The following is a 27812-nucleotide window of genomic DNA, read 5'->3' as shown; positions in this document are numbered from 1 at the left end:
ATACGCACGTACTACTGCTCGATCATTGATGCCCACATATACATAGTGTATTAATTGCTTTATGTTCGATCAGATCAGCTCAAGGACATTAGCCGCTGCTGCTGCTGCTGCTGCTGCTGCCGCTGCTGCAGTCTGCACTCTCTGCAGATGCAGCAGAAACAGCAGCAAGCTATCGAATGGCCATGAGAGGACGAAGAGGTGAGAAAGAAGCACAGGTAGTACTAGAGCGGTAGTAGTAGCGCCCATGCTAACGTAGTACGGCGATGCCATTGCCATTGCCATTGGCACGCAGCACAATGCGATCGATCGATCGACGCGATGGATGGATGCGATTGCAGGTGCAGCTGCAGCAGCTAGCGGCTAGCGGCGCCATGAATGATGAGATAGGTAGGCGTAAGAGTAGCTAGCTAGGTTCGTTACGCTGGCTCTGGCTGCTGCTGCTGCTGCTGCTGCTGAATGTCCATGTCGTCTGCTGCAGTGGCAGAGTGTGGCAGTGCATGCAGGCAGGCGGTGGGCGGCGCAGGGGAGTCGCCTGGTCCCCGGCTTGGTCGTGTCCATGTCTGCCTAATTAACCACCCCGGCCGGCCATCCACGCCGGATAAACCTCGATGATCAGCCAGTACAACCACACACACACACACAAACACACCAAATGCTAGCTAGAGAGATTCTGTACTTGTTTGTTATATATGGGATGTAATTTAGTCACACATCTTGCAAATTGCTGTGTAAATTGCTGGACGAGTTGCTGATCATGTTAGTTTCGGGAGCATGTCCAAGATGGGCACCGTGCTAGTGGACATGAAACGCTCGGTCCCGGATGTGCCGTGGTAATTTTGGACCGGGATGATACATTTTTAATTAACAAAATTTTGGACCAGCATGTCCAAGATGCATATTTTTAAATTTTGGGGATCTGAATAGCATAGCATATATAAAAAAGTTTATGGATCGCTGGTCACTTTACTTAAAAAAAATGAGTGACTCGTTTAAACATTTTGCAAGATGAATAACTAATTGCATCCCGACATGTTGGTCACTTTGCCAAAACATCAATGTATTTTTAGCTTTATTTCTATATATATGAGCATTATTCCGGTCCAGCAGTTTGTAACCACTAGGTAGCAAGCTTGATATGGTTGTTGAATCCAAGGGCTACGATCGGGCGAGAAGCAAGTCCTGAAACCCTTTCCCCATTTCTCCATCGTACCGCAGACTTCGCTACGCCGTAGATCCCCTCCCCCGAGCTCCAGGAGTACCAAGCCCCTGCACCACCACCGCTAAAGAGGACTCCAGGAGCATCAAACCTTATGCCTTCGCCAAACCCTATCCCTAAGGTATTCAAGATTGCAAAACTAACAGCCTCATCGTTTGGTATATTTTCTAAATATGCAAATGGCATATTTGCAAACGAAAATCAATATGTGTTCTTGGTGATCTAAAAGCAAAGGCTGAAAAATAAACTTCGATGAAAAAACCCCAAAATCAGCTCCAACTTTAATGTTAAAAATTCAAAATTTAGCTGATAAGCATATGAATATGCTAAACGATGAGGCCATAAGGGTTTCTTTTCAATCCTCGTTCGTAAAGAGCGTCTAAGATAGACGATGATTTATTTCTAATGCAAAAATATTGTTTTACCCTTCCACCACATAATGGAGTGAACAGTTCCTAGAGGTACTGATCGATTTCTATCGTCCGATTATGCTCTATTAACAGTCCTAATTTAGCATCGGACCTGACTGTTGGATTGTAGAAGAAACCCTTTACATATGGGTACCTTGCTCGATCAAATACGATATTGAGTTTCATGCATCACCAAGTTCAAGACTAGTATAACGAACTCTAGGTTCCCAACCCAAATTCCTTGTTTTCTGCGCGCACGTTTTTCAAACTGCTAAACGGTGCGTTTTTTACAAAAAGTTTCTATATGAAAGTTGCTTAAAAAATCAAATTAATCCATTTTTTTAAAAAAAATTTAGCTAATACTTAATTAATCATGTGCTAATGGAACGCTCCGTTTTCCGTGCGGAGGCACTATGTTCCCATCATCCACATGCGAACACAGCCTCAATACACATTATACCATGTTTGAGCATATATAGAGGATCGTTCTGAGGCAATCCTAATGTTGGGGCAAACTAGCCATGTTTACAAGCTAATACTGATTTTTCCTTTTTCTTGGGTTAACTTTGCTTGCCTCCGTTTCTGATCATTGTGTGAACAATCATGCTTCTACCCTGTCTTCTTCAACCATAAGCTTATTCTCAATGTCAATCTCCAAAAACCATTAAATTGCTAATATGTCTAACCTTTACACTCTGTATATAAAACTTAGAATACCAGGCATAAGTATATCAAGTCTGCAAAATTGCATATAGTCTTGTTTTGCATGTGAAAAACATTTATGCTAACACAATCACTCGTTAACAGACAATTTACATTTTCATTTGCATGTGAAACTTACCTGCGGATACCATCACCCTGAAAATCAAATTTTCTTGCCAGTAATTTCTCTTTTGTACTCCCTCCGTCCTAATATAAGTACACCTGAACCGGATGTGGCATTTCATAGTATAACCAATATCTCGTTGTACTATGAAATGCTATATCCGGTCCTAAGTGCATTTATATTGGGACGAAAGGAGTAGACTTACATGCATAGGACAAAAGGATATCTCTAGAGCATCTAGCTTTATTCCATGACTACTCTCTTTTCTTGTTCCTATCTAGGAGCCAATCTGAAGTAGGAATCTTGTTGACATATTTTCATCTATTATAAATAGCCTGAATATGAGCACATCTTTTGTGTGGAAAAGGACATATATTGTTGTCAAGTCAGTAGAAGGCATGGCTGTCTAAGTCAGTAGAAAAGGGCAAGTATGGCTGGTCACCTTGCTCAATAAGTCCACATCCTACCTGCAGGCTGCAGAATCCCCCATAAGCAATAATTAGAAATCATTAATTTTGCAAAAAGTAGAAGATATTTCCTTACCATCCAAGGAAATTAAATTGTATATGATTCTTGCTTCTTCACTATCCATGGTTGTATATTCTGCCCTCCCAAACTCCAGAAGAGAACAGTGATCGTCCAAAATAAATCAGTTGATAGCTAAAAACTGTTACATGTTCTTCCATGTTGCAATCTCTGAGCTTGGACAGTTAGAACGATCAGGAAGAGTTTACTGTCTTACCAAAGTATCTTTCATATATAGCTTTATCCAGTCAGTATCTTTCGTAGCTTTATTCACTCCCAATGATATGACTTCTGTGCCTTGCGATTATTCTTTCAAGCATCCAACAGTTCTCTCACATCCAAGATTTATCAATCTATTGACAAAAATTGGCAATCATGCATTTGAAATTTTGAAGTTCTGAACTATACAGTTTGGATTCTATCCAAATGCCTCTTTACCTCCAATTTGGTAGGTTCAGCTTAATCAAAAAAGCGTTGCTATTTAGTTTACAAACTATGAGCATACTAGCTATCAGCACATACCATGATGAACCTCAACAACTATATCCAATAAAAATCATCGACGAACAGATACGGCAGAAACAAACCAATGAGAATCATACTCAAGTAAGTGTTGCAGAATTGCAAAACTATGGACTTTTGTAGCATCGAACTAAGAGAAGCAGCAGGTGGATAAGGACCATGGTATCAAACAAGTGTCTCTTACATAACACACAGTGAATATATCTTTGCGGGTCTCTTACATAACACACAGTGAGTATATCTTTGCGTGTGAACACGCGCATCTATGAGTGGCTAAACTGAATCATACGGTAGAAAACCTGCTGCGTGCATACCTGATGGATGACTTCACAAACTTCAGATCATAGTGCTTTTCCAGACATCTGGTATATCTCCTTGGATCTGTTTGCTAGCTGCTTTATCTGTGCTATTGACACACCAATGGATGATGCAGTGAAAAAGGTGTGTTACATGATGAACAGCACAGCTTCAGGTGCTCTGCTAATGCATAAAAAGAAGAGATTCAGCCAGAAGGAAACAAATATGCCACCCCCAAGAAATCATCCGAAATAGTGATTTTAACAACCCATTTTTTCCAAAATGAGATTATAATGTTGTTATATACTTGGATTCCAATGCATGAACAAGTGGAAGGAAAATGCTTCAAGCCAAATGGGGACAGAGTAGACCAGGAGAAAATTCAGGGTGCCCAGGTCAGTGAGAATAAAGCTGCCATGAGAATTCCCTTGGCATTTACATCGAATTTCTTTTTTTACCTTGACAGCAGTAGTACAAACGAAATTGAAATCTGGATTATAATATTGAATAACCACACATTCTCCTCCAGAAATATCGAATAGCTACCTCCAAACTTTTGTACTGACACGAGTACATGGAGCACAACTTCAATCAGCTCTGCTTCAGACTAAGACCACCTGAAGCAATAGTACAATCTTTGTTAGAAAAGCCTGCAAATGTGGTTACCAAACGCATCAAAGTGTGCCGTCACAATAAAGCCACAATAAAGTCATCAGCTCTGCTATATCCACATGTCGGCTGAAAAAAATACAGAAAGTGACTGTTCTGTTCGCACACAATGTTCTGATAAGATCTCCTGAGATCAACTATGGAGTTGCACCCAAAAACCTTTTATTGCATAAGATTTGCCAATCTGTTCTTGTTGGCAATCCCAGGGGAACCACAGCACCTAATTATTCAGTATCTTCTCTTTTCTTTCTCAAGTGAAAATATTGTGGCGATCGAAAGCAGTTTGCACAAGTAATGAAGTCACAAGGAAAATGGATAAGAACATGACTTTTCACCAAAAAAAAAAAGTAATGTTATCGTACAGTTCTATGTCCACAAACAACATCAGCATTTTTCTACTAGTAACTTTGGTTATTACCCCAGGGCAAGTGATACATTTTTGTTTCTGTAGAATTCCCAAAACTTTGTATGTTTTGTAGATAGAAATAAATATCATGAGTTATTAAAATTGCAGGAGTGGTTTAAGTATCAAATATAGACAAGTCAAAATTTGCTCGGGTTCACTTCATCCACACTTGTGTCACCATTTTTTTTTTAAAAAAAAACTCTTCAATAGTTTAGTAACATTAAGACTACGTCTTGATTGAAAATAATGTCTCGATTCAGACTCCCAAGCATTTCTGGCTTATAGTTGCAAGTAAAAAGGCTGGCTGAAAAAGAGGATTATATTCCATACTGCTTCAGAAACAAGTCATGTATACATCAGCTGTTCAGTTAATGCTTTACATTTCACCCTCTTATTGTGTACATACATACATGCTATAAAAAGTTGTAATTAGTTTTCACAACAACAACAAAAAAAAAAAGCTTTTGTGCACCACAGTGATCCTCCTCTCCTCCATTATATTTTACACACGTTGCTGCATCTCCTCAGTTATATTTTCCCACGTTGCTGCTTTGGTAGCTTGTTATTTGCCAACCTTTGTATGTGACTACTTTATATGTGACAAAAAAAAAATCCATCCCATTACATGTTCTTGCATTTGTAAAGATAGAAAAAAAATGTTCCAGTTGACACATAGGCTAGGTGTATTGAATGGTCCAATATTCATTTCATATGTAGAATCATTATTGTGATATTCTCAGAGAATACCAGTGATCTAAAGCGCCACGATATGCACAGGAAGAAAACTGAATGTTATCACTATACAGGACATGATATAAAATTTCTTTAAGACAAAAGAAGAAACAGAACAATGAACCAGATTAATTATATATACACCAAGAACAATCATGTAAAAGGACATGCACATAAATGACCAAACCATCAGCAGCAGCAACAAGGCCAGATATGGAATCATGTCTCCTTCATAACTGTTGTCTGTTAATAAGAAACTGTACATAACTTCTGCATTACCACATATGTGCTAACACTTGTCAGAGTCAAATCGCGTAGCAGGAAGTACTTATGATATACAGTTTACGTCACGGAAAACAATTAGCAAATACGAGTATATTGTATAAGTACTGTCTACTGACACCTGACAATGAACAATATGCCTACTTACCTGATTCACTACCTCATCAAAGTATGTTGAAGGTACAGCCATACAGCTCACCACTCAGTATCGCCAAAATAGTAGTAGTATATCATTATGGAAGCTCTCCCTGAATTTCTGGAATATGGCCAATTAATCTTACTATCGTAAAGACAACATTAACTACAAGACTTTGACAGATATGAACTTCGGAGACTAATCTTAAAAGAAATGTTAAGATTGTAACATGACTAGGACAAATCTCTACAGAGTACAGAGTACTCCACAAAATAAAACACACATACGTACTTTATTACTGGTGTAGTTTGTGACCATGATATATTTATCAAGTTTCAATTTAAATAATTATATAACTAAGTATCTATAACTAATAATTTTGCACTCAAACATACATTAAATTTTACATTTATGGTGTACTCCTCATCCTGCTGATTGCAAGAAACATAAACAAAACTACGACTTAAGCTATATGCACATTGTTCTGGACCATTTTACAGGTTCAAACTTGGTAGTTTCAACGGAAAAAAATGCTCTACAGTCATAGTCGTACAGAACCCAGTTTTCTTGGTTATTTTCACTAGAGTGCAGATTTTATGGTCATAAGGTATCCAAAAACTTCATAACCTAGGGTTTTGCAACTTGCCAAGCAAACAAGTTTTCTCTGCAACTAGGACCATATACATGAAGTGATCTGAAATTTACTCATTTTTAAAGAAATTTTCACTGATAGTATATCTAACTACTCCTTTTGGTATTCTTGTTCCAGAGATAAAGAAAACAGGAAAAGATAAGACACAGCACTATAAGAAATTTCAACATATTCTGAGCAAAATAGATAGAGATTCTCTGGTCGTAGTTTTTTTCTCTACCATGATACTAACATTCTTGTTGCAACAATGCATGTGGAACTTTAGCACTCAGATTTATTTGTTGATTAATATAAAAACGAATTTCATTTTTCATTTTCGTGCAAAATCTAGTGGAGCAGAAAAAAGTGGAAATAATATAAATGGAAAATTGTATATACCAACCAAAGTTTGATGGAAATGTTGCCACATTGATCACCATGTAGACCATGTGACAAAATCCTCCATCAACATGGACCTACCGAAGGATGCTTTACAAGCCTCCAACTTCGGCCCTGGAAAATGCATGAGAAACATTAGATGTCATATTTTCCTTTGTTGTTCTAGTGCAGCACAAGCACCATTGTCAAGGGAAAACAAATCATCCAAAAGAAATTAAAAGGATGTGTGGCTTCTAATGCAGTGAATAAAATGCTGTTACCAGCTAGTAGTCATCTATCAGTATCAGGATAATGATAGGATAAGAGGGGAGGATGTTGTTCAGATAATAAGTTACACATAATGTAGTGTTTTAAAGGGTATTCTACCAACAGTGCAGCAGTATATGTACCTTTTGGCACAAGAATTCCAAAGGATGGACAACTCAACATGGTCAAATAGGATCGCTAAAGTAACACAATGCAAACATAATAGTTGATAGCTGAAGTTGACAACCTCAAGAACAAATTTCATTGGATATCATATTATTGAATTATAATCAGTTTAACTGTAAAACACAAAAGGGAATCATAGAAACTTATCAAGTGGTGTAATATATGCCATCATCATTAAATAAAAGTTCTAACACCAGCAGCATAAAACAATTACAAGATACTATGAAGTTAAATAGACAGTTCCATTAAAGAAGAAAGCCTTGAGTTAATTGGGGCAAAGGTAGCATTTGAGAAGTTATGGTAAATCTATCATACAACCTGTTTCCATGGTTAATACAGAACATCAAGTACTCCAACTGGATGTGGTTTCAACACTGGCCATGACTCTGCAATTGTAAAATAAGTGATATGCCTACATAACCACCAAGACAGACACCTACTGTTTCATATGACTATCTAGAATGAACTTCAGAGGAAACCAAACTCCTTAACTCAGATAAATGTTCATCAGTTGAGATGTTCAATGTAAGCCTCAGATTAGTCATCATAGCCTCTTGCTCCCAGCTAATTGACCCAGACGCATATAATGCCATCAGTGTTGCACGATAAGCATGTAACTCAAGCAAATGGGTTTTCTCTTTCAGACCATCATTAACAGGAGCAGGTGATTCTCTTCCTGATACAGAAGCTTCAGCATCATCAGTCCTACTAAACGATTCTCTTCCAGATACAGAAACTTCAGCATCATCAGTCCTACTACAAATATCTGCACAATCATACTCTTGAGGATGTGTTGATCCATAGGGGCTACCGCAGGGATTGCAACTACCAACAGAGGAAACGACACTATCAGTATCACTATCTTGAGTTGTTACAGCAGGATCCAGATAATCAAAATTAGCTTTTACTGCTGCCAAATTTGTTTTATGAAAGCCATTTGCTCTTTTACTTAAGGAATCATGCATGTATTTTTCGCCCAGCTCTAAGCATTGGGAATCAACAGCATCTACCTTATCCATCAAATGAAGAGAACCTCCAGGAACAACAGGCAGGCACCTTCCATCTCTATGTGATGTCTGAAATCTCTTACTTACTTCACTGTACTGCATGGGGAAAGCTGATAGTGCAGATGATTTTCTCTTCAAGCCCTGAGAAGTATTGCCCTCATATACTTTCTTTTTCTTCAGTAGAAGACGGTTGTCCCTTGAAGTATGCACCAACTCATGGCCAACTTTTCCACATCTCAACTGGCTTCTAGGTGAATCACCAGGGAATCTTGCAGAATCCTGAAAGTAATTACCAAGATTTATTAGCAAATGCAAATTGGTGCATAGTGCTATAATGTTTATCTGATCACAAATAGAACACTAGAGAAATGTTTTTAAGCGGTTAAGCTCCATAATAGAGCTGGACCATTTAAGGAACAACAAAACGAGGTGATATCAACTGTTTCACTTAATTTAATTTCCATAAAAGGCATTGGAAAAATCAATTAGCATAGGTTATAGTTTGTATACAAATAACTGTTATTTGATAATTTGAAGGGGTGAACTTTACCTTTGGAATAGCAACCCATTTGCCATCTTCCCACAGCTGCCTTATCCTAAGATTGGATGCATGTACTTTCAACTCCAGGGAGGATCCAAGGAGCCTGACGAGATAGTAACTAAAACCAAGCAATCTCACCACTTCCGCAACCTTCCATGTGTAGCTGTCAAAGACTTCTGCAATCTCACCTTTGACCCAGCATACAATACCATCCAAGGGTGGGCGCAAAGGTCTCATTGCCTTCCTTGGCACCCTTTCCGCAGCCACACTACCCTGAGTTGGACATGAGCCATAGCTTACAAGATAGGTGTGTCCATTGCCAGAAACAATCTCAGCAGGCCTCCAGGAACCCAATGGCGCACCCCCCTTCTGCAACACCTCCACCTTTGTCCCTTTGCGGAATTTCATTGACTCGTATTATTTCTCAAACACTGCTGTGAACAAGATCAGAAGAAATTTTAGTAACTGAATTATTCAGATTGTCAGTAAGACATGACAAAGATTTAGACCTGTAGAACATATTAAACAGGATATAGATATAGAACAAAATGGCACGACGCCGCAACAAGACTAGCGCATTCAGAAGAAAGCACGGATGATATATATTCCCACTCCATTAAATTCACTACAGAATGGTACTCGGCTACTGCATCCCGAAAGTGTATCAATTTAGTGTATATAATTTAGCTGTAAGCAACCTTTAGGCTAAACTATGACAATTTCAAAGTGCTAATTAAATGGAATCAGGTGTACCAAATTCCTAATCCGAAGATGAACACATCAGCTAGAACTTCCATGCAAAATGCTGTCTAATTGCAAGGGATGGAAGGAGTATAGGTGCCAGATAGTATAAAATTCTCTAACAAGTGCAAGTCATACGTCAAATCTGTAAAATCATACTACATGCTTCCCAAAATATAGCAAAATTTATAGATCGTTGGTAATACTCTAAACGAAAATAATCTACATCAGCAATCGCTTCGAACATCTACACCAAGTAATAATCGTATCGGGAAGAAACAATTCCCCAGCGTTATCAGGAGGGAGAAAAGATAATTAACCAACGTATCAGCCAACAGGTGAACAAATCAACAAACCAACAGGTTATTCCATCAAAGGGTGACTCGATACCACAAGCGAATTTGCCAACCAGTTCATACTTTTACCATCAGCAATCCTCGGGAAAAAAACATGACATTGACAAAGATCCTACCAAATCCGCGCAGCAAAACGATCTAATTTTTTTTAAAAAAAAAAAACTTGAACCGACGAGCAGGAAATCACCGCACCTAAAAACCAACACCCAATCAATCAACCAATGCTCTTCCCCACCCTCTCGCCCCCGCCTCCATCCCCGCGCGGATACACCAAGCAAAACGCCTCCCCCCCAAAAAAACAACCAAAAGATTTACGTAAAAAAAAAAACTAGAAAAAAAAAACTAGAACAGCAACGAACCTCTGCGACGCCGCCCGCGGCGGAAACGAGCACGGAAAAATCCGAGGAAAAATTCCCCCACGATCCCGCAGAAAAAACACCGGACCCCTCGATTCTTGCCTCCCTCTACGAGGCGCGGATTTGACGAGGAGAGAAAATCGAGAAGTGGAAGAAGAAATAAAAGAGCAGGGAATTAGTTTCTTTTTTAGTAATTATTTTTTTTTTTTGGGGGAGGGGAATCCCTTTGGATTTATATACGTGTAATCGAAGAGAGGGTTGCGTTGCGTGGTGGCGCTTTCAGTCGCATCCCAGCCGTTGGATCCGAACCGCATCCGGTCCACCACCTCGGCGTGCGATCCTGGCCGTCCGATTTGGATCGGACGGCGTGGATGGGCGGGGTTCTTGGTTTGGGGGCGGTATCTTCCTCTCTCTTGGGTTGTGTCGGTTCTTGGCACAGATGGTGTGACTGTATGGTGTGGCTCTCCTACTGCACTGTTCAAAATTTATATGGTTTTTTTTCATAAAATATATTGAAATTATTTTTAAGCGTTTAATATGCTTTTTTTCCTTTTTTTTGAATTTTAAATCCGACAAGATTTGAGCATTTCCTATTATCACATTATGTATGATGGTCCCAAAAAAGAAGCAAATAAATCCATTTGTCAAATTACAATCCACCTTGACACCACTTGGAACACAAGAATTTCATAGGATTCTTGTGGGAGATATACTTTTACATCTGAAATATTTATGCTAAGGGGCTTTTCTCATCTCATGTTCTAACATTTGCTCAAAACAAACAACCCCACCGTGCACTCTAAAACCCAAAATTATAATAAATATTCCCATTGTAATAAACAATAAAGGCATTATTTTTTTTACATATATATGCCAAGGTTGCTAACAATAAAGGCATTATTTTTTTTACATATATATGCCAAGGTTGCTACTACTAAATATGTATGTATATCTGCACCTACTTACTGATTTGAATCCCACATGACATTAGTGGTGAATCGTGATAGATTCATCATTCACCATCACCATTAAAGTTTTCTGAAAGAGTACATCTGACAAGATGAACACACAGTACTCTTTTTTTAAAAAAAAAACTACTCAATAACCCTTTTGACACACCAAAAACTAAGGGTTTATAGATTTTTTTATAAACTCATAATTGCGTGGATGCCAAGATAGTGAGTTTTAAGGCGGGGTGCTGATACGCGATCAGCCGCGCGCGCGCGGAGGCGCGCGGTCAGTCACCCCCCTCTATTATCTCATAGGTACTATTTACATCTTATGTATATACGTATATATATACTATATATATACACGTGTATATATATATATAGTATATACATACGTATATATATATTTATGAATATATTTCAATGCATAAAAAATATATACACACATACACAAAGTTTGTATACGCACTAAAAATAAAAAAATAGAAAATACATCACGTATAGAAAGTTTGTATACGCGTATATATATTTTGTATGTATATATAGAAAGTTTGTATACGCCTATAGAAAGTTTGTATACATGTATAGAAAGTTTGTATACACCTATAGAAAGTTTGTATGCGCGTATAGAAAGTTTGTATACGTGCATAGAGAGTTTGTATGCGCGTATAGAAAGTTCTATACATATGAATACAAACTTGGTATATATATGAATACAAACTTTGTATTTATACATCTTAAAAAAAAAAGGGGAAAAACCGAAAGAAGATAAACCGGGAAAAAAAAACAAACCGGAGAAAAAAACCAAACAGAAAAGAAAAACCCGGAGAAAAAAAACCGAACAGAAACGAAAAAAAGGGAAAAAACAAAAAAAACGAAAAACTCGCTCCCTCGCGGCGTGTCGCCGCCCCCTCTCCGCGCGCGACACGTGTCCAGTTGCGCGGGGAGGGAGGCGCGCGACTGATCGCCCAATAGCAATCTCGGTTTTAAGGGCTAAGGCAAACCTTCGTATTCTCAAACAAGTACAATTCAAACTTTAAGTTGAAGTTTCTTAGCATCCCTTCTATACTCTCTCCATCTTAAAATATAAGGAATTTTGAATGGATAGGATATATCCAAGCTCCTTGTCTAGATTTAGTACCATGATGTGCTCTATCTATTCAAAATCTCTTATATTTGGGGACAGAGAGATTAAAACAACTTTGGCTTTTTCTCAATAAAATAAATCTCCCTAAACAAAAAGTGACTCATTGATTTATATTGTAATCAGGGCCACTGTACAAAGGAAAACAACAAGTGCAAGGCAGGCTTATTGGTCACGCATTGTTGTTTTCCATTTGTCCCATGGTTTTGGATCAGCTGGTTTCATGGTTTTCCTTTTCTTGTGGTGCAGGGAAAGATAACCTGGGGGGAGAAAACAAAAGAAGTGATTCTAATCCAACATAATAACTGCATGAAAGCTGTGTTCATCTTCCTGGACAAAAATTAAAAGGAAGATGTGTTCATTGATTAACAATAATGAGATCCTTCACAGTTGTTGCATGTCACAAGCATGGTCGATGGCATGAGTTGGGCATTCATCCCTTTCAATTCCATCCCATGTTTAAATCAGGTCAGAGTTTGTTGGGACACAAAGAAAGGGAATTAAATAAATATAAATATGCAGATAAATAGTTCTATCATGCAGTGTCTGTACTAAACTAATTCACTGCCATTTTTAACCCACCATGAAAAATGAACTGTAATTCTTTTAAACCTTTCTGGTCTCTGTCTGATGTCATCTTATCCTCGAAAACGAACTTTGGTGCTAATCCTGGATTAGTGTTCTTTATCTCTTTCTCTCTTTGATGTGTAAAGATGGGTTTATCCGTGTCGTCACCTTGCACTGTCAGATTAGAGCTGGCTTGTTCATCATGCCCGTTTTATGTATTGGCTTCACGTGTTTGGTCAGGTCTAGCTTCTGGTTTCGTACAAAGCAACCAAACCATCCATTCATTAATTTCATGTCCATCAATCAGAGTTAAGTATGTGACAAGATAGAGTTCGAGTTTGGCAGGATTTGTACTTATGAAAGATAACCTCTCTTGTTCATGTAAACTAGAAAGAGATATATGTTCACTACTTGTTACAACTGATGGTAATTACATGGTTAAATGTTACTACAGTTTATTTAGTCTTTTTTGCTGTTAATTCAGACTAGTTCAGTAGTCACCACACTAGCTACAACTGAGAATGCAGGCTGTCTGTCGCTGTCGACTCACAACTGAAATTCTCTCATGCTGGAAATGAAGCGGTTAGTGTGAAGCTGAAGCAATTTTCATGCTGCACAATTATTCAGCTCAGCTGCTTCTTTTCAGTTGTTTAGTCTTGGATGAGTTAGGGGTCACTTGGCTGCCAGCAGACAGCTTTCTTCGCGAAGAATTGGAGGATTTCCCTTTGTCAGGCTTATCGTCATCGAGGCGGTTAGACGCATAAGCTTCTCCCATCATCTTCTTGCATTCTTTGCTTGCAATCGCATGATCAACCACTGGAACGATCAGAATGAAGTTAAATAAATAAATACACAGCCATTGTACTAGTTATGCCTTTTGAGCACCTGAAAATATTAGTGTCTTCCCGGCGAAAAAAAAATTAGTTTCTTTTACCTGGTTTTGGGTAGTCTTTGCCAATTATGCAGTTTGCTTTCTTCTGAATGCTGAGGGGTGCAGTCCAAGGTTCATAGATGTACTCCTTGGGCATGTCTAATGCAAAATTGAGATTAGTTCTGAATATATGAAAAGATCTTTTTTTTCCAGTGCCGAAATGGTGTGCTCAAGTACCTTTCAGCACCGGGATGAAATGCCTGATGTAGTTTCCGTTAGGATCATACTTCTTTCCGAAAGAGGTTGGGGAATAAATTCTGTGATACTGTTTAAAAAAAATTGCAGGAAGGTAAAGAAAGTAAGAAACTAGTAGAGTGAATAAATATGTAGATCATTAGTGATTGAAAAGACCATTTCATTGCTGACCTGGTAAAAGAAGGATGAACAGGAGAGCCACATCCAGTTGCCATTGTTAATAGCCCAGTCAGAATCTATCAGTAGCCTTTCAAAGACATCACGACCTTTCTCCCAGTGGATAAACTTCATGTGAAAGAGAGGTTGACAAGTTGTGTAGGCGTTAGCATCTACAATTTCTACGTTGCTTTGATCTTACCCAATAAATATCTTAGATGTGTTATTACGGACGGCTCTATTAGCACAAATGACATTTTTTACACGAAGTCAAGATGTAGTTTTACCATCAGAATGAGTAGGGATCTTTAAAAACTAAAAGGTTAACATGCCACAAAATGTTCAAGCAATCAATATCAGAGTAAGATATTATACAGATCATCATACATACCAGATCACCCCGTGTTAGAAAACAAGCAACAGAGTGGCGTGCAAGATGATGCATCCAACCCCACTTCCTCAGCTGGCAGTTAACAAAATAAGCAGGAACTTCACATGATTTGGTAGTTACAGGTGATGCAAGTGGAAGTAACAGAAAGTGGAGCAAAGACGGAAGCAAGGAACATTATTTGGCAGACTTGCTATGGATTTGTGAGGGCAAACCTGAATCATGATGGCATCAATCCAAGGATATCCTGTCCGACCGTCCCTCCACGCAGGAAATAGCTCTTCGTTCTCTGTCCATGGAATCTGGAACCACAAGGTATTTGCATGATGAACAAAGGAAGTTGTAGCAAAGGAGGTAATAGGATGAAATGAAACAGACCTGTTTGCATATTTTGTTTCCTTTCATTTGATCAAAATTAGGAGTGCCAAAGGCCACTGTGTAGAAAAAGTCCCTCCACAGCAACTGCAACAGCAAGAACAGAAGTCAAACATTCAGATGTTAGATTCTCTTTCTTTTCAGAGCGAATCAATGTAGTTAGTTACTCTTATAAATAAATAAATAAATTCACCTGGCCAGTCAATGAAACAGGTGGATTTGTATGTTTTTTTGTACTCCTGTAAATATCCTGAATGCAGTGGTAAAAATACCTTGACGACAGGCAACCAAACTGCAACAATAACAATTCATTTCAGCACTGCAATCTAAACATGCACTGACGAAAGATGCCAAGAAAAATTGTCTTATGAGGGGCAGTAAGACTCACTTTCAGATATGGTGACAGGACAGTCGTTGCAGGTTTCAGGAATGCAGACGGGTCACCCTTAGGTTTCTCAAATTTGGCGACCCACTCCTGTAAAAGAAAATTTCTATGTTATCAGAGTGTAACCATTCATAGCAAGAGTAACCATTCTCCTCTTATATGTTTCCATTTCCATTTCCAAATTGATCAAAATTCAGAGGTAATGAACAAATTGCAGATGAATAAAACGCTTATTTCAGAATCACCTTATCATGAAGCGATTCTCTCATCCTCTTCAGGGCTTCTGTCTCGCCGCCTCGGAACAGCGAAAGATCCTCCTATATGTTTGATTGGCCATCCAATTAAGAAAATCTCCAACATGATCAAAATTCAAACAAATAGCAAGTGTGCTACTGTTCTCACCTGGCTGATATCCCCATACCCAAGCTCCTCCACTCTAGGCACTGGCAACAATTCATACTCCCCGGTATCTCCAACCGGTGGCAGCTCGGAGTACTCCTCCATAATTGGCTCCGGTGGCTCGCCGGCGATGGCCACGAACGACTGGTATGTCATCGGCGGCCGACCCCCATTCTTCCATTTCCCAAAAGAAAATAAAAACTAAGCACAGAAACTCCAGATTTTCGATCAACAAATGATCATGTCTGCACAGTACTGAATCTTGTGGGTTACCTTCTCTATGATTTCTGCTGGATCAAATAGGGTGTGGCTCACCGGCGAGAACACATCGATCCCTGACGCAGCCGCGAAATCCTTGCACGATCAAAACAGATTGAAATATTTCTGGTTTCATGAGAAATCCAATGCTGAGAAGTGTGGACTGATCACTAACCATGACCTTCTTGTCGCGGGCCAGAGCGTACGGCTCGGTGTCGGACTCGAAGCACAGCTTCCCAATGTTCCACTGCGATTGCAAGAGCTCAAACAACAAGTTAATTTCCCGAATATTTCTCCACTTGGCGAGCAAAATCCACGAGGGATTAATTTGCGACAAGAACGAGGTAGTGATTGATTGGTGAGTAGTCGCTTACGTCCTTGAGGGCGGCGCAGACGGTGCCGGCGACGTCGCCGTCGTCGCGGGCGCGGAGGAGGAGGAGGCGGGAGCCGAGGCGGCGGAGGCGCGCGTCGAGGTCGGAGAGGCTCTCGAGGAGGAAGCGGACGCGGGCGACCCCGGCGCGCGCGGAGCCCGGGGACGGCGCGGCCTGGTCGGGGCGGAGGTACCGCGGGTCGAGAACGAACACCGGGTACAGCCGCGCAGCGGCGCCGCCGCGCCGGGCCGCGTCCAGCGCCGGGTTGTCGTGCACGCGAAGCCCCTTCCTGAACCACACCATCGCAGCGGCGGCCGTCGCCGTCGCGGCCGTCGCGGCGGCGTCCATCGGCGGCGGCGGGGTTGGGTTGGTTGGTTAATTTTGGTTTCCGAATTGGGGGGAGTTGGGAACTGATGGTGGTGGAGTGGATGGAACACCAGCCGTTGATATGGGATCGGATGGTGGAGATTTGAATGGGAAGGGGTGGCCGTAGCGGTTGGCGCCGAGAGTGGCCACGTCTCGGTTCCTTTCTCTCGACTTGTGGATCCCGTGTGGCACTTGGTTGTGGTGGCATTTTCTATGGCACATGTTCAGAATTTAAAGTACTCCTAAAAAACTCTACTCACTTAGTAAAATATAAGAACCACATATCCGTACATACCATCTCTGACCCAAAAAAATAAATAAATCCTACCTATGAAACTGAATATATGCATATTCAAGTTTGTGCCTAGGATTATCATTTTGTAGACAGAGTAGTATAATATATCTAACCTAGTTGACTCTAGACTACTACTCGTTCCTTTTCTTTTTAATATATGATGTCATTGATTTTTCTTATAACATTTGATAATTTGTTTTATAAAAAAATGTAAATATTGCTTAAAGTTTCTTTAGTGATAAATCATGCCATAATAAAAGAAAAGAAATTTACTTATTTTTTTAATAAGACAAATAATGAAACATAAAAGAAAAAACAAATGATCAAACATTAATAATCAGTAGTGTTATATATTAAAAACGAAAAATCAATAGTGTCATATATTATGAAACGAAGGTGTAGTATTTTTCAACGAAAGTACAAAGCTATTTTAGAACGAAACAAGTACAAAGCTAATAACTTGATGACAACATCCGAGAGCGTCATGCCGTCACCACAAAAAAGAATAATACCAAGTCAAGCATCGTCATCAGCCCTTCATTAAGGGGACACAAATGCCCTTCAATAAGACACTAGTATTAAATTTAACATCAGATGTTGCATTGTGTGCGTAGGAGTATTTAAAAGCCAATAAAACTTAACGAGTGACGACTGGCGAACAACAAAGCGGCAAACTTCTACCCCTGATACTCAGGTAGCAGCAGAGAAACTAATAGCACAGCAATGAGCTATGGAACCAGTGTTGACCGCTAACGATCATTGTTCGTGAACACAGCAATGGTTTCACCAGATTGGAAAAGGTCACGGGGAACTCAGATCTCCACCAAGTCCAACAAAAGTACCTCGATAGGTTTTAACTCATTAACTGCCACGGCGCACAAGAATTACAGCCAGAAAAACTGTGTTGCAAGTTTAAGAAACCATTAGCTAACCTCGGCTTATGATCGTCTAGACAAGATTCAACCAACTCACAACCATCCATAAATATATAACATCTCTAAGATGACAAAAACAGCTTCTGCAGCACCTCAAAATAGCTTCTCTAACCGTAGCATTTCAAACCCAATACTGCAATGCAGATGGGTTGAGCAACGGCCAAAGCTTCCCAATACTGCAATGCAGATGGGTTGAGCAACGGCCAAAGCTTGTACATGCATTCATGGATTCCTACTTCCCAGCAGAATCAGGGGAACCATCTCCATACGAAACCAAACCTTTCTTCCCTTCAGAACTGGCAGAGGGTGACCGGGACTTTGCATTACTCTCTCGCTTTGGGGACAGGGAAGCAAGTGGGGAGCGATTGTGTATTGGTGGTGGAGACCTTGATCTTGACCCAGACAGGCTCCTGCTCCTTGACATTGAACGCGAGCGATCACCATGCGACCTTAGTTTCCCACCAGCAGGAGAGCGGCTGCGCACAGGACTCCTGCTGCGTCCACCTCCCCTTCCTCTGTCTCGATAAACAGGACTTCGTGAGATGCTTCGGCTCCTCCTCCTGTACCTGTTAGGCCTCAAGGGACAAACAAAACAGAATCATGGAATTGAACCATAAACTAGACTAGGGCAGTGCATACCTACAGGCTACAGCATTGGCTCAAGGATGAACATTACATTAACAACAATAACATGTAAAAAAAGACATGGCTAGGTGATGAGGAGAAAGCACAAAATTGTTGCAATCAGATGATACTGCCGTTAATGTACCTTGGTGATGCTCGTCCTCTAAGTGGGCTGCTTCTATACCGTCTAGGAGGCGATCGCTGACGGGAGCCTCGATAACTCATGTGTCTACAAAAAATACATTTAAGTTTGAACTTCTAGAAATGAAAAAAAAAAATTAGAATCCAAAAGTTTAGTCAGTTACCTGTCACGATCACCTCTTCCACCATAACGGAATGAATGATCAGGAGAAGGTGAGCGGTATTGTCTTGCAAATGAGTAACGATGAGTAAAACCCCGCCCCCTTCTTACCCGCTTTGACCCATCAGGAGAGGGACTCCTGGATGGGCTCCTACCATGATTTTGTGCAGGTGATATTGCCCTGCGAGGTGGGCTGGCACTTCTGCTGACACTCCTGCGAGACCGACCACCTCTTACAGGGCTGATACTCCTTTTAGATAGTCTAACTGGGCTTCTGCTGATGCTTCTTCGAGTGTTCTTTCGAGGACTTCTGCTTGGAATCCTCCTATAAGGCCTATCTGGGCTCCGGCTAATACTCCTTCGCAATGGTAATCTTCCAGAGGTTCGGCTAATGCTTCTTCCCTTGTCCATAGTTGGAGGGCTTCGGCTGACACTTTTACGTACAGGAGATCTTTCCAGACTCCTACTTCGACTCCTGCGCTGCAAAGACCTAGCTGAGCTCCTGCTGATGCTTCTAGTTCGAGCTTTAACAGGACTCCTGCTCCTGCGAGCAACAGGGCTTCTGCTTACACTTCTAGGGAGACTCTTGCTCATGCTTCTACGAGGGCTCATACTGACGCTCTTCTCTCGGAGTGGGCTCCTGCTTTTACTTCTTCTCGCACTTCTTCTCTGAGGGCTCATGCTGATGCTCTTCTCTCGAGGTGGGCTCCTGCTTTCACTTCTTTCAGGAGCACGGACAGGACTTCTACCATGGCCTTGGACATCAGGACTCCTGCTTATCAATGATATCTTCGGGCTGATGGCTGACCTTTTGACTGGGCTTCTCCTTGGACTGATACTCATACTCTTGCTCATTGAGTGGTTAGCACTCATGCTCTGGCTCCTGCTTATCAATGTCAGATGAAACACTGCTCGTGGACGCAGTAAGCACAAAGAATGATTGATGTGTGAAGAAATATAGGAAACCTAGATTTGCTTCGATTGCTGGTTAGAGCAATATCGGCATTCCTTTCAGTTTTTGATTCAGTAACACCATTTGTACGGGTATCTCCATTCTCCTTTGGAGATTTGTCTTCTTGAGCTAGACTCCTTGGCGTTGCACTCTTTTGTTGAGTTGAAGCGGCATCCTTCAAAGCAGCTAATGCTGTGTGATTTTCACCTGGCAATAAAATTGTATAGGCTGGTTAGTTGTAGAACTCCGTAAGTGCCAACCAACAAACAAATACTAATCCCACATAGTTACTGACATGTGGATCTTCCACTACTCTCATTTGAAATATTCTGGTCACGACAAGATTCATATGTTTATCTAAATATAACAGAGAAGTACTTATGTTGGCATGCATGGTCCTCTGTGAACGATTCACAGAAGGTTCAACATTGGCTTCCATAATCCATAACTGATGATTGTGGAGCTTAATAGGCGCAAAGGGCATATTTTTTTGTTATAATAAAATATGGCATAATGTAGTAGTGCAAGTTTATGGGAATCTCAATAATATTAAAAGGTTCATTGGCCTAGGAAAGTACAGGTTTGGGAATAAGGACTCCAATTCAATTTACTTCCAATTAAATAATTAAGAAACATAAATATGAGCAGCTATAGCTTTTAACAGATGCGGCAGTCACCAAAGAAAATTACCTGAAACTTGGGATGAGGCCTTAGACTTCCGTCCACGATGGTGCCGCTTACTTTTATCATCCTCCAAGCTGCTGTCACTCACATTTCCGGTTTCACTATCACTCTCTAACATTCTGCTTATTTAAAAAAACACGTCAAGTGTCAGGGAATGACAAAATATTCAATTTGTTTATGCAAACAGACCTTTTTGACTTTTGCTTTGACTTCCTGTCACGCTTTCTGCGCTTTCTCTCACGCCTACGATCACGCTTTCTTTTTCCACGCTTGTGTTTATCCTTCTTGGAGTGTCTCTTTCTGCGCCTTCGTCTATCATCACTTGAGCTGCTGAGATCAGATGAGTCACTGGAGCAAGTATCAGACTCACTATCAGAGTCAGACAACTCAGACTCCGACTCAGATGAGCTCTCCGATTCTGAAGAAGAATATCTCTTCTTCTTCCTTCTCCTCCTCGAAGATTTCTTGTGGTGTCTCTTGCGTTTTCCTTCATTATTTTCCTCATCAGAAGATTCATCCTTGGATAACTTTGATTTCACAGATCTCTTTTTATCTGCAGTATGAATATCATAAAATAATATAAGTACACTCCTGTCTTTACAAGAGTAACAATTCTCAAATGCTTAGATAGAGGTTAGGTGTATTTGAAAATTGAAAATTTGATACCAAAAGAACAAGCATTACCGTTTTCAACCGTGATGGATCCAAGACATTTACCATCAACGAGCTCTCCACAGTCCACTATTCTTACTGGAACAACAGGTGTGGAACCAGCACCATGCACATCAACATATTCGATTCTCTTCAGCACATCATTTCCAAGAATAAGCTTACCAAAAACAGTGCTCTTTCTGCAGATAGTAAGATATTACCAAAACTCACTCGATTAGTACTAAGTTAGAAATCAGTGGCCATTTTGCCATTGTTAACTTGCTATGTTACAATACAATATCAAACATTACACCTCAACTCAGTCATGTTAATCCAGTGGCCTAGTCTTTAACATTAAAATAAAATTGAACATCCAAAATTCAAATAGACTAATCTACAATAATTCCAGCCACACTGCTTAGTGTAAAAATGTATGTGACATCTCAAGATAAAAATACTATGTTGTCATAAATGTTGCACAAGACTGATTAGCTACAAAAAGTTTCCAAGTTTTCAGACACAAATACTTCATTCACAGAGTATAATTCATTTAATCCTAAGTTGCTAGTTTCTTTTTGTAAAGCCTAAAGACTTGTGTTCAAATAGTACTCATATGAACAAACCTGTCAAGACGAGAATTATGTTTGAAGGTTATGAAGAACTGTGACCCATTGGTGTTAGGTCCAGCATTTGCCATTGACAGGAGACCACGTTCATCATGGCGTAGGACAAAGTTTTCATCTGAAATGCAAATCGCAAATTTTCAATACAACCACAATGATAATTAGCATAAGTGGATGAGAACTACAGTAATTTTAGTGCCAACAGGGAAATCAACACTACCATGGCATGTACTATATCAAGGAAAAAAATGGCAACTCCAATGATTAGTATTAGACCCTGTTTAGCATTGAGGTAGATCACCATAATCTCAATTGGTGCGACTGCTTCTAGCCGTTTGGGTGTTTGGTTAACTTATTTTTCTTTTAATGGAAGTTAGCAAAGGCATATTATTGCATTCAAAAAAATAAATCACAGTGGGCACAAGTTTATGGTTCTGCAGCAACTTAAAAAATAAACACAACTCAACACAGAATAGCAACGACAAATTGAGCCTTGATGATAAGTTTATGTTTGTGCATCAACTTAAAAAATATAAGCACAACATAACACAGTAACCAAAACTTGAGGCTTTGACGAAAAAATTATATTTCAGCAGCAACTGAAAAAATAAGCACAACACAGAACAGAAAACACAAACTGAGCTTTGGATTGTGCAAGGAACATTCTGAATGGATATATAGAGTATCTAGAGATTGTCTGCTATTAAACTTGGAATGAATTGATGTCATACTGAGTTCAAAGGCTAATACCTTCGAATGTTCCACCATATATACTTTCTCCACCAGATCCTGCAGGTATATTAAGTCATTTCACAACTATTTAGAAAAAAAAAAGGATGAAAAGTAAGAATAAATACAACTGCATGGAGAAAATCTTATCATGAGAGATATCATGAAAATACACAATCATGGGAGACTTAATAAAGTTTGTTTTCCAGTCTTTCGTTCTTCCTCCCATCTAAAGATCTAGTCCTTATCCACAACTCTAGTTATGCCAAATGCATCCCAATGAATTAAGGTCGTTACACACAGAAACAACTGACCAGGTTAACCAGAATTAATATCCCATCCCAACCATCAATTGTGCCCATGCGAACTCTCTATATGAATTGAAACATAAATTCGTTATGTTATTTCAGGAAAAAGACAAGAGAAAACCAAGAACAGACGGTTAATTCCACTCTCATAGGAAAGAAAGAGACATGAAAAATTGTATAGAAGAAAGAATGTTGTGTAACTCACCATCGCCATTTGAGAAGTCACCACCCTGAAAAAAAAAGTAAGTAAAGCAGTTAGTAAATCATGCATAACAAAGCAAATAAGTCTTTCTGGTATTGTAGTTATTAGAATGTAAACCATTTAAGAGTAACACAACATACAACCTTAAAAAACTATATGATAAGAAATGCAGTCGAGATCATCTGTCTTGCATCCTACATTATACAGGAGAAAGGAAACTGGCTAAAAAAACGAATGAAATAGCACAAACAAATGCTAGCCATAATACAATCATTGTATGATCTACTATAATTATCAAGCACGGTATATAAAACAACAAAGAAAGAAGGGAGAAGAAAAACTGACTTGTGCCATGAACCCCTTGATTACACGGTGGAAGAGTGATCCCTTATAGTATAATGGCTTCTTAGATGTTTGTCCAATTCCCATCTCACCTGGAGATGACAACCTTAATTAGCAAGAGCAACAGTGTCACAAATAAGGGAGGGTGGGACTTCTTAAATAAAAGGCTAGTCCCTAAAGTGCTTCTTGAATATGTGGGCACTAGAGTACTAGACCAAAATGTAAATAAATGCCAACACCACCGACATTATTACGTGACTTCAACATAGCAGATAATGAGTAGATATCTAAACAAAACATTAATGCTCATGGTACAGAACATAACTCCTAGACCAGAATAGCAGTCACAAGCTTACAGCAGTTTATATTCGCATCGCCTGCTGTATAGGATGTGATTTCTGAATATCTCCAGCTCACACCAGTCATATTATCACGATGTGGCGACAAAAAATAAATTTCAAAAAAAAAAAACAGTCCAGACAGGTGTATAACATATGGGACTATATATACATTTGTCGACAAATTTTCTTTTAAAAATTAGTCAAATATAAATATAGTACAATAGTAGTGTAATTACATTGTAATTTACATGTAACTACAATGTAACTTACATGTAATTTTGAAACCGTTAGATCCGCTTCAAGATTCATGCAAGTGGAGAAGAAAAAGAATCACAACACACACACAAATAAGGGGATTTGGTCCCATGACCTCTGCTTCGTGAAAATAGCATGTTATGCAAGATTTTTGAAAATTACATACAAGTTGCATTGTAGTTACATGTAAGTTACGATGTAATTACACTACGATTGTGCTATATTTACATGTCAAATTTTTAGGAGAAAATTTGTCGATAAATGTATAGCAAAACTGTAACATATTAACATGCTTGAATTGATCTATAGAATGCCATTTAATCGTAGGATTCTTTACATTGTCAGACTATGCAATTTCCAGCTCAGGATTTTGAGACAAAGTTTAATCACATGTAAGAAAATTATATAACATATGTTTCTTCAGATAACATCATATATTTTCCTGAGAACAAGCTAAATGAAGGATTACCTGTGCACAATGCTCTGAAGTTCTCAGCTGTCCGGGGAGCAACATCTGCAAACAGCTGCATGGAAGAAGGGAAATTTATCACCAATAAACAAATTACAGGCCTCTTTGTTTTACATCCTAAGAATGCTGAATTGCCATTTGCCAGAATCTTTCTAGCATGGCAAATCATCTCAGTAAAGGAACAATTTTATCTATGTACCTAACACCTAAGTTGTGGTTACTAACCAAAAACTAGCCTAACTTGGTCAAATTCCCTAAGCAAATCATGGGGAAAATGTACTACGAACGCTGACCATATAATTCAGCCTTGACAACGAGGTAATAATGAAGCAGAGCCACACAGTACCTCAAAAACCATTCTTTCATCAGGTTCATCACCTATCGAAACATCCATAAAGACAATTGGGTTCTTCTTCTTTGCCATCTTCTCAGATGAGCACTATCCTGGAGCAAAGCAAATGCTTCAAAGTAAATAAAATGAAGGGAAATAGATATGGTACAAAACAAACTGAGATATAAGAACAGTACTGAATTCATCACAATTTCAATATTTTTTTCATATTGATCCCCATATATATGCAGATCATGCAAATTACAGAAGCTATCACTTCTTTTAATTGGATTATATCCCTCTTCAGATAAAATAACTTTAAATATCCATGCATTTATTGAATAAAATCCCACATATTCAACCTCCTTCCTCCACAGTGTCTTTTCTCCGTGAGCTACACTGGCCCTAATAAATGTGCATCTTATTGTTCAAACTAGTAAAACAGCTTCTTACTTAAAAGCATGCACCAAAAAGGGCAATCAAAATTCAATATGCCAAGTAACAAGGCCACCAAAATTCATCTATACAAAACGACCCCTGCATGGGTACTGTTTTATAACGAATAACCAAGTATTCCTATCTTCCACGAATATCATCCACCATATAATAAATAAATAATCAGCCAGCAACAAAACCGCCATGCTTAGTGACCGCGGCGTTCTGAAGAAAATCACGCAACGGGCATCCAAGCGTGACGCCAGTGGGGATCTGAGCTCCATTCAACCTACCAACTGAGCTCGGTACCACGACTCCCAACACACCTCCGCGACCCCAGATCAGGATCCACGCAACGGCACCAACCTAAACCCCCCCTCCCCTTCAAAACCCTACCGCCACCCGCAAAACCCCAACCCGTAGACCGCCGACCCCATCCCAACCCTCAAAACCAAGCCGAATCACCCAAGCCATCCAGCGCAGCAGATCGAGGAGGCCCCGAAACCCGCGGCGGCGCGATCCGGCCCACGACGATGGGAGGGGATGATGGTACGAACCGGAGAGGAGGGGAGATTCGGGGAGTGGGGCGGCGGGATCCACCCCCAGCGCGGAGGGAGGGAGGGAGGCGTCGATCGCGCGGCGGCGGCGAACGCAGGCGGCGGCGGAGTGAGGCGGCAGAGCTCCGCGAGGCTCCACCACCACGCGGCCGCACGAGCGGAGGAGTAAGGAGGGGTGGGGATAGGAGAGGAGGAGGAAGCTGGTCTCTCGTTAACCTACCTCGCTTGGGTAAGTACGGTTTTGCCCCTGGGAGGAGGTGAAATCGCTACGTGCACTGCGCGTGCCACGTGGGGGGCTGAGGCGGATGGATGGGCCCAGGGCGCAGTGAGGGTGGTTTGACGGTGTGGCTTAATGGGCCGTCGAGTGGGCAGATGGACATCTGCCGGGCCACCGGGAGCAGGATGGCTGGGCTGGGCTCAGCTTTTAAACATGTACGCTTTGAAAAAAAATCCAATCTGGCTGAATTCCATGATTCTGAAGGCCGATACTCTAGACCGATGATGACTTCGGAGTTTACCAACTTTCACTATTAACACCTAGGCACGACCTCTTACGCATGGTGATAAGATGACGGAAGAATGACTACGCTTTTAAGGGACTCCCTCCGTTTCAAAATAAACTAATGTATCACATCTTATATTATAGATTCGTTTATTTTGGAACGAAAGGAGGAGTAGCAGAGAAGAGAAATGAAAAAAAAAATGCCCAGGCGTCTCCAACCCAACTCAAGCTCAATAGGTAACTCTCCAGCCCATCAATGCGGGAATCCGACCCACCAACCACCACCAGTAGATACCTTTCCTCTTGTCCCAACCACCAAGCAATCGAACCAGTACACTACCAGAGTCTAGATACACTGCCGGGAGTGGATTCTAATCCATCCCCTCGTATACCTTTTTCTTCCAAATTCGATGCAAATAGTTGTGAAAAAATCTGAAAAAAAATGACAGTGTAGAGTATAATGATACCTACTAGTCCACAAAAATTCATGTTCAAATTCGATCTACACATCGAGAAACAAAAAAGACAAATTTAGATATAAACAATACGCTACTATTCATACGCTGAATTTGTCTTTTTTATATCTCGACGTGTGAGTTGAGTTTGGAATTAAGATTTTGTGAAGTTGTATATATGTGTTGTATGAATGTTGTCAAATTTTTTCAGAATATTTCATAACCATTTAGATGGTTTTTGAGCAAACGAGGGAACATTCCCTCGACGGATTAGAATAGTTTCCCATACACTGCCCCCCTCCCACGTCCCCACCTACCGCGCTGCTCACAGTATAAATAAGTCCCCTCCAGGCGCCTTTCTCCCCGATGGCTCGACCCTTAGCAATGGCGATGAGTCAGGGAGCCTGGGTGTGCCACTTCCTCGCGGAGATTGTGGAGCTCATGGCCTTCATCTTCTCTCTTCCTTTCCGCCTCCTCGCCGAAATCCTCTCCGGCGGCGGCGGCGACGGCGACCTGCAGGACGCCCACGATTACTTCGTCGAGGAAGGCAGGAAGCACCTCGCCGGTGCGCGTGACGCCGACTTGCCCGCCGCTCTCCGGGACGAGCTCGCCCTCGCGGCCGTCGGCGCCGCCGACCACGCCATCGCCATCGGCCGCTCCCTCCTCCGCCTCCACCCGTCGCCGTTCGCCGTCAAGGGCCTGGGGCGCTCCACTTGCTGGGCGAGCGCCGCCGCGACGCGCTGAGCGCCCTCGACGCAGCCCTCAGCACAGGCTACGGCTACGGCTACCACGACCTCCTTCCGCTGGAGGAGCGCGCCGACGCGCTCGTGGCGCGCGCCGAGATCGAGCTCG

General features: G+C 40.7%; 3 protein-coding genes across 24 annotated transcripts; all 3 read right to left on the bottom strand.

Moving 5' to 3' along the window:
- Positions 1-2474: 2474 nt before the first annotated feature.
- Positions 2475-10612, bottom strand: LOC9266462 (DUF724 domain-containing protein 3). 19 transcript variants are annotated; one of them, XR_010739607.1, is made up of 9 exons: positions 10488-10612; positions 9041-9465; positions 7976-8769; positions 7052-7165; positions 6034-6141; positions 4343-4413; positions 3814-3976; positions 2996-3330; positions 2475-2926 (listed from the first exon to the last, which is right to left on the bottom strand). XR_010739607.1 is itself a non-coding variant. In XM_066307906.1 (4 exons), the coding sequence occupies exons 2-4, from the start codon at positions 9437-9439 to the stop codon at positions 8291-8293; spliced, it is 693 nt and encodes a 230-aa protein (XP_066164003.1). In that variant the 5' UTR covers positions 9440-9465; positions 10488-10612; the 3' UTR covers positions 7729-8290. The 19 variants fall into 19 exon arrangements, 4 of the variants coding, with proteins under 4 accessions (XP_066164001.1, XP_066164003.1, XP_066164004.1 ...); XR_010739600.1 differs by having other exon boundaries at positions 7802-8769; positions 9041-9462; XR_010739598.1 differs by having other exon boundaries at positions 3814-6141; positions 7056-7165; positions 7802-8769.
- A 2864-nt stretch (positions 10613-13476) lies between these two features.
- On the bottom strand, positions 13477-17165 carry LOC4328669 ((6-4)DNA photolyase). The gene is made up of 14 exons (NM_001409397.1): positions 16607-17165; positions 16408-16479; positions 16248-16328; positions 15978-16148; positions 15821-15892; positions 15579-15665; positions 15384-15482; positions 15194-15277; positions 15031-15117; positions 14819-14890; positions 14443-14556; positions 14254-14341; positions 14080-14175; positions 13477-13961 (listed from the first exon to the last, which is right to left on the bottom strand). The coding sequence occupies exons 1-14, from the start codon at positions 16949-16951 to the stop codon at positions 13774-13776; spliced, it is 1656 nt and encodes a 551-aa protein (NP_001396326.1). The 5' UTR covers positions 16952-17165; the 3' UTR covers positions 13477-13773.
- Positions 17166-17993: 828 nt separating this feature from the next.
- On the bottom strand, positions 17994-26194 carry LOC4328668 (peptidyl-prolyl cis-trans isomerase CYP95). Of its 4 annotated transcripts, none has more exons than NM_001409394.1 (14): positions 26004-26194; positions 25027-25124; positions 24681-24735; positions 23619-23707; positions 23277-23301; positions 22785-22823; positions 22035-22152; positions 21445-21611; positions 20950-21313; positions 20767-20879; positions 20091-20283; positions 19129-20007; positions 18969-19052; positions 17994-18774 (listed from the first exon to the last, which is right to left on the bottom strand). In NM_001409394.1, exons 2-14 carry the CDS (start codon positions 25102-25104, stop codon positions 18432-18434), a joined length of 2547 nt encoding a protein of 848 aa, NP_001396323.1. In that variant the 5' UTR covers positions 25105-25124; positions 26004-26194; the 3' UTR covers positions 17994-18431. The 4 variants fall into 4 exon arrangements, with proteins under 4 accessions (NP_001396323.1, XP_015626221.1, XP_066163095.1 ...); XM_015770735.3 differs by having other exon boundaries at positions 18093-18765; positions 26004-26186; XM_066306998.1 differs by lacking the exons at positions 25027-25124; positions 26004-26194 and having other exon boundaries at positions 18093-18774; positions 23619-23721; positions 24681-24704.
- Positions 26195-27812: the final 1618 nt, after the last annotated feature.

Source organism: Oryza sativa, chromosome 2 (genome assembly GCF_034140825.1).
Source record: "Oryza sativa Japonica Group chromosome 2, ASM3414082v1".
Classification (NCBI taxonomy): domain Eukaryota; kingdom Viridiplantae; phylum Streptophyta; class Magnoliopsida; order Poales; family Poaceae; genus Oryza; species Oryza sativa.
This window is presented reverse-complemented; position numbering and strand designations above follow the sequence as displayed.

Coding starts and splice junctions, on each gene's coding strand:
- LOC4328669 (NM_001409397.1), bottom strand. CDS start 16,951: ATGGACGCCGCCGCGACGGCCGCGACGGCGACGGCCGCCGCTGCGATG. Junction 15,483..15,578: donor TCCTGTCACCATATCTGAAA/GTGAGTCTTACT, acceptor TTATTGTTGCAG/TTTGGTTGCCTGTCGTCAAG. Junction 14,176..14,253: donor TTTCATCCCGGTGCTGAAAG/GTACTTGAGCAC, acceptor ATTTTGCATTAG/ACATGCCCAAGGAGTACATC.
- LOC4328668 (NM_001409394.1), bottom strand. CDS start 25,104: ATGGCAAAGAAGAAGAACCCAATTGTCTTTATGGATGTTTCGATAGGT. Junction 21,314..21,444: donor ATCCATCACGGTTGAAAACG/GTAATGCTTGTT, acceptor TTCATACTGCAG/ATAAAAAGAGATCTGTGAAA. Junction 18,775..18,968: donor AGAGGACGAGCATCACCAAG/GTACATTAACGG, acceptor TTGTCCCTTGAG/GCCTAACAGGTACAGGAGGA.
- LOC9266462 (XM_066307904.1), bottom strand. CDS start 9,439: ATGAAATTCCGCAAAGGGACAAAGGTGGAGGTGTTGCAGAAGGGGGGT. Junction 8,770..9,040: donor AATGGGTTGCTATTCCAAAG/GTAAAGTTCACC, acceptor AATTACTTTCAG/GATTCTGCAAGATTCCCTGG.